General features: G+C 42.6%; 1 protein-coding gene across 2 annotated transcripts in view; it reads left to right on the top strand.

Moving 5' to 3' along the window:
* lmnb1 (lamin B1) overlaps nucleotides 1–3,024 on the top strand; it is a 60,396-nt gene extending 57,372 nt beyond the window's left edge. For both annotated transcript variants that reach the window (XM_043711992.1, XM_043712000.1), the window contains exons 10-11: nucleotides 249–347; nucleotides 2,316–3,024. In XM_043711992.1, coding sequence (XP_043567927.1) covers nucleotides 249–347; nucleotides 2,316–2,357 — 141 coding nt within the window. In that variant the 3' untranslated portion in view covers nucleotides 2,358–3,024. The remainder of the gene's footprint in view (nucleotides 1–248; nucleotides 348–2,315) is intronic.
* The last annotated feature ends 3,141 nt before the right edge of the window (nucleotides 3,025–6,165 follow it).

The raw sequence follows: 6,165 nt of genomic DNA on the forward strand, positions 1-6,165 counted from the left end.
CCCTCCTCTCTCTCTCGCGCCGCCCCCCCCCCCCCTCTCTCCTCTGTAAGTAACAGCTGGAAATATTAAGGAATAGGAGGTGAATGTTCTGGGCTATTTTATTTGAAATTCTCAGGTAGTTAAGATTAAAATGGGCTTTGGGGAGGGGTGGGGGATGATAAGAAACTCCCATCTAGAATTGTGTTTTTAGTGCAATTCACTAGTTTGAGGTCTTGCTGCTTAAGAAATTGATTTCTCACCCTATGTAGGAGGTGGCTGATAGAAGTACCATCTTCACAACCACTGTACCAGAAGAGGAGGAGGAGGAGGAAGTTGAGATTAGAGATGAAGATCTCTTCCATCAGCAGGTACATTTCTGTCTAACAGTAAAAGTTTGCATAGCACACAGTAAAATACACTGGGAGACTTGGTTGTGGGCTGGTGTTCGTGGGAACTTGTGTGCTTTCACTTCTCACGCAGCTTGCATTTCAAGATTAAAATAAGAGGCAAACAGGGATTCTGCAAGTGGAGTAAAATGTCAGCTTTTCTCTTTTTGAATTTTCTAAAACCTTTTTTATTTTGGTCAGTTGATGCTTGCAAAAGAGAAGTAGTTAATATAATACTTCAGTTCTGCTGTAGATCGTGAATATAAATGTTGCTTTTTTTTTACTTGAAGAATAATTCTGGAATATGTGTATTCATGGCAAAACACCATATAACGAAGAAAACTCTCTCTACGTCAGCTACTAGAATATTTTATGTATGTTATATATGCAATCTATTTGTACTTTTTAAATAAATTTCACACTTGGTTTATAAATCAGCAAGTGCTTTAATTCATAACATTATGCAATAGTGTAAAACAGAAGGCAATCATCCAGTTGAGTCAGTGATGCTGCTTTCAAAGAAAAATCCAATCAGTCCCACCAGTCCGAGTCTCTTGCCATATTCCTGTATTTTTTCCACAAGTATTTATCTAATTTCCTTTTGAATGCTACTATTGAATTGGTTTGTGTTAAATTAGGTCTTGGATTCCAGATTTGGAATGCACCATTTTTCTTTTAGGTTGTTTCTGATTCTTTAATCAGACAGCACAGATTTAAACCCTTCATCTGTCCCTACTCTATCTAACCAAACTGTAGTCTGTAATTTCTGGAGTCATTCTTTAAATTAGTAAGAAATAGGAGTATGAATGTGCAGTATGGCTCCTGAAATATGCTGCATCATTCAACAGGATCGTGGCTGATCCAACATTTCTCACATTCACTTTCCTACTTGTCCCCAAAACCCTCGATTTCCCCTACTGATCAAGAATTGTATCTGTTTCAGCCTTCAGTGTATACAAGGACTCTGCCCCCCACAGTGCTCTGTGGCAAGGAATTTCAAAGAAATTCAACCCTGAGTGAAGGAATCCCTCCTCATCGGAGTTAAATTGGCATCCTTTTATTCTTTGCCCTCTGGTCTTAGACTCTCCTATGAGGGTAAATGTCCTCTGAGTTTCATGTCAAGCTCCTTAGCTATCTTGTATGTTTCAATGGAGATCACTCCTCATTCTACTGAAGTGCAATGAGTATTCTCAACCTGTTTAATCTATCTTAAGAAAATCCCTCCATACTAGGGATCAGACTTAAACCCCACACTTTGATCAAGCTTTTGGTTCAGGAACCCAAGGAGATATTAATACTGCTCTGATTATGCTCTCATGAAGAATTGTAAAGGCACAATATTAATGCAAAGCATTGTGCTGATATTTGAGGCCATGAAATGGTTATTTATTCAAAACACAGAATTAAATTGCCATATATACTCATGTATGTGTCAAACTTTGAAGACTTTTTTTTTTAAATCTGAAATTAGGGGGTCGATTTGTGCACTGGGTATTGTTTTCGAGAGGATGAATATTTATCCATAAAATGGGAAATTTATTGGCAGCCCACAGTCCCAGGTTCTGGAACGTTCCCTGTAACATGTTCAGGCTCTGGGTAACTGAAACTGACTCCGCAGCTACGGTGGTTGCCCTGTACTGTCGTATTCTTCCAGTAATTCTGAAAACATGGAGCGGAGCAGGGCAGAAGGCCCGGAATGGAGCGGTACGGCCAGCAGACTAGAAAGCTATAGCGGAGTGCAACGGGCAGGCACACTGACACTAAAAGATCGATCTGTAACTGAAGAACGAGAGTTGACTTATACATGAAATATATGGAAAATACAAGGTATTTTGGCCCAAAGTTAGGGGTCGACTTGCACATGAGATTGACCTATACGCAAGTGTATATGGTACTGTTTGACTTTATTGATCATGAGCAAATTGATCTTATAGTGGGTTTCTTTTTCAGGGAGATCCAAGAGCAGCTGACAGAAGCTGTGCAGTAATGTGATCATCCTGCAAGATAACATCTTCAAAAACTCATTGCTGCCTATGTTGAACTTAATATCTAGAAATTCAAACTATTTTTGTATTTCAGTAATTTGTATTTTAGATATTTTGTGAATTTCTTTTTGTACACATGACATCAGTTCAGGGCTTTTTTTATACTATTGTTTTTTTGAACATTACAAGGTCTAGAGCTTAAAGTGTAAATCTGAAACCAATGTGAATCATAGGTTTTTTTTTTGAACCTATGAAAGATGCCCTTTTCTGAAGATTACAGATAAAACCAGTGAAAAATAATTTTGTGTAGTTGAGAAACTACAGTTATTTGGGGGCAGCTTACATTTATGATTGAATTTGAGTTAATATGTGCAGCAGGGAAATGGGGGTGTTAAAACATTTTGGTAGCAACATTTTTTGTAAATTTATAAATAGAACAGCACTGAGCTTGCTCTTTTTAACGATTTTTTAATTGTTTATACCCAGTTGGTAAAAATATACTACAGAAAATGGGGATGAAGTAAGTTTTCTGTTTTATGGCTTTTGACCCCTTATTTAGATAGTGTTTGGGGCCTGGTATGACACAATGCAAATGTTTTAATAAGTTTTAATGTAGCAGTGGTCCACTGGGGTTTTCTTGTCAAATGTGAATAAAATAAACATTGTGTAATAAAGAATTGTTGCTCTTCTCTTCTGAAAGCAAACCTGTATCAACATATAATGATTTGGGGTTGGGCAAAATAAATGGCAATGGAAATGGGCCTTTTACTGCCTTAGGAAGCCATTTTGTTCCTAGCTTTTAAGAATACTGCAATGGTAAATCTTTGGAACATTTTGTCGGTGAATTGTAGGGAGAAGATTTAATCATTTTGCTTTTAGACAGGCTGGTTGTAATAGCTAGTCCAAAATGTTTAGGGAAAGGGATGTGCACAATTTAGTCCACAAAGACCATGAAAAATATTCCTTTTTATACAGGGATGTGCAACATCAGCCAATTTGACCTAACCTCTGATCAGAGATCACAAGTAACCATTTTCTTTAACAATCTTTGGATACAAGGGAAAGCATATGAGATAAATTATAAAGTTAAAAATCACAACACCAGGTTATAGTCCAACAGGTTTAATTGGAAGCACACTAGCTTTCAGAGCGGCCCTCCTTCATCAGGTGATAGTGGAGGGCTCAATCGTAACACGGAATTTATAGCAAAAATTTAGTGTGATGTAACTGAAATAATACATTGAAACATTGATTCTGTTATGGCTTTATTAAGCCATAACAGAATCAATTTTTCAATGTATTATTTCAGTTACATCACACTAAAGTTTTGCTATAAATTCCGTGTTACGATTGAGCCCTCCACTATCACCTGATGAAGGAGGGCCGCTCCGAAAGCTAGTGTGCTTCCAATTAAACCTGTTGGACTATAACCTGGTGTTGTGATTTTTAACTTTGTACACCCCAGTCCAACACCGGCATCTCCAAATCAGAAAAAGTTAATATGTAATAGGAATTTAACACCACTTCAGATGATATTCTTCAGTGATACACTCCATTGGTGGGACCACAACTGGAATATTTGTGTACAATATTGGTCTCTTTAATAAAGTAAGGCCATAAATGCATTTGGATGCAGTTCAAAGAAAGTTTGCTGATACCTGGAATGGGCAGGTTGTTTATGAAGAAACATGGACAGACTAGACTAGAAATGACTGCTGGTGTTTAGAAGAATAAGGGACAATTTGATTATAACATATAAGATCCTGAGGGATCTTGACAGGGTGATTGTGAAAAAGGATGTTCATTCTTGTGGGATAATCTAGAACTAGAGTTCAAGTTTTTAAAAGAGCACCATCCACTGAAGTCAGAGTTAAGAGATTTTCATTGATGGTTGGATTCTTTGGAACACACACATTCCAATGGAAGCAACTTCTTTAAATATTTCGAAGATAGAGGTAGCTTGATTCTTATTGAGCAAGGGAGTGAAAGGTTATCAAAGGTAGGTGGGAATGTGGAGGCCTACTTCTTCAACCAGGATTCTCGCCCATCCTCTGACGACCGCTTCTTCCACCTCCAACACACCCCATCCACCTGGACATCCCGTGCTGGCCTCTTACCCGCCCTCTATTTCTTCATAGCCAACTGCCGCCGCGACATTAACCGCCTCAACTTGTCCACCCCTCTTACCCACTCCAACCTCTCACCCTTGCAACATGCAGCCCTCCGCTCCGACCCCAAACTCGCTATCAAACCGGCAGACAAGGGAGGTGCGGTGGTAGTTTGGCGCACCGCTCTTTACATTGCTGAGGCTAAACGCCAGCTCGCAGACACCTCCTCCTACTGCCCCCTTGACCATGTCCCCACCTCCCACCACCAAACCATCATCTCCCAGACCATCCATAACCTCATCACCTCAGGGGATCTCCCATCCACTACCTCCAACCTCATAGTCCCACAACCCCGCACCGTCCGTTTCTACCTCCTGCCCAAAATCTACAAATCTGACTGCCCCAGCTGACCCATTGTCTCAGCCTGCTCCTGCCCCATCAAACTCATCTCTGCATACCTCGACATGGTCCTGTCCCCATTAGTCCAAGAGCTCCCCACCTATGTTCGGGACACCACCCACGCCCTCCACCTCCTCCATGATTTTCACTTCCCCAGCCCCCAACGCCTTATCTTCACCATGGACATCCAGTCCCTATATACCTCCATTCCCCCATCACAAAGGCCTCAAAGCCCTCCACTTCTTCCTTTCCTGCCGATCCAACCAGTACTCTTCCACTGACACCCTTCCACTGAACTGGTCCTCACTCTGAACAACTTCTCTTTCCAATTCTCCCACTTCCTCCAAACCAAAGGAGTAGCCATGGGCACCCGCATGGGCCCCAGCTATGCCTGCCTCTTCGTCGGATATGTGGAACAGTCCATCTTTTGAAGCTACACTGGCACCGCCCCCCACCTTTTCCTCCGCTACATCGATGACGTATCGGCACTGCCTCGTGCTCCCACGAAGAGGTTGAACAGTTCATCCATTTTACTAACCCCTTCCACCCCAACCTCAAATTTACCTGTACCATCTCAGACTCCTTTCTCCCCTTCCTAGACGTCTCCATTTTTATCTCGGGCGACCGACTCAACACGGACATTTACTATAAACCCACCGACTCCCACAGCTACCTAGATTACACCTCCCCCCACCCTGCCCCCTGTAAAAACACCATCCCATATTCCCAGTTCCTTCGTCTCCGTCGCATCTGCTCCCAGGAGAACCAGTTCCAATATCGAGCAACCCAGATGGCCTCCTCCTTCAAAGACCGCAATTTCCCCCCAGACATGATTGACAATGCTCTACACCGCATCTCCTCCACTTCCCGCTCCTCTGCCCTTGAACCCCCGCCCCTCCAATCACCACCAGGACAGAACCCCACTGGTCCTCACCTACCACCCCACCAACCCCCAGATACATCGTATCATCCTTCGTCATTTCTGTCACCTCCAAACAGACCCCACCACCAAGGATCTATTTCCCTCCCTTCCCCTATCGGTGTTCCGGAAAGACCACTCCCTCTGTGGCTCACTCGTCAGGTCCCCACCAACCCAACCTCCACTCCCGGCACCTTCCCCTGCAACCGCAAGAAATGCAAAACTCGTGCCCACACCTCCCCCCTCACTTCCCTCCAAGGCCCCAAGGGATCCTTCCATATCCGTCACAAATGCACCTCCACACACATCATTTACTGCATCCGCTGCACCGGAAACCTCCTACCACAAGTGATGAATGCAGATTTCTCCAGCTTCCTCATTTCCCCCCA

The sequence above is a fragment of the Chiloscyllium plagiosum genome, chromosome 2 (assembly GCF_004010195.1).
Source record: "Chiloscyllium plagiosum isolate BGI_BamShark_2017 chromosome 2, ASM401019v2, whole genome shotgun sequence".
Lineage (NCBI taxonomy): Eukaryota > Metazoa > Chordata > Chondrichthyes > Orectolobiformes > Hemiscylliidae > Chiloscyllium > Chiloscyllium plagiosum.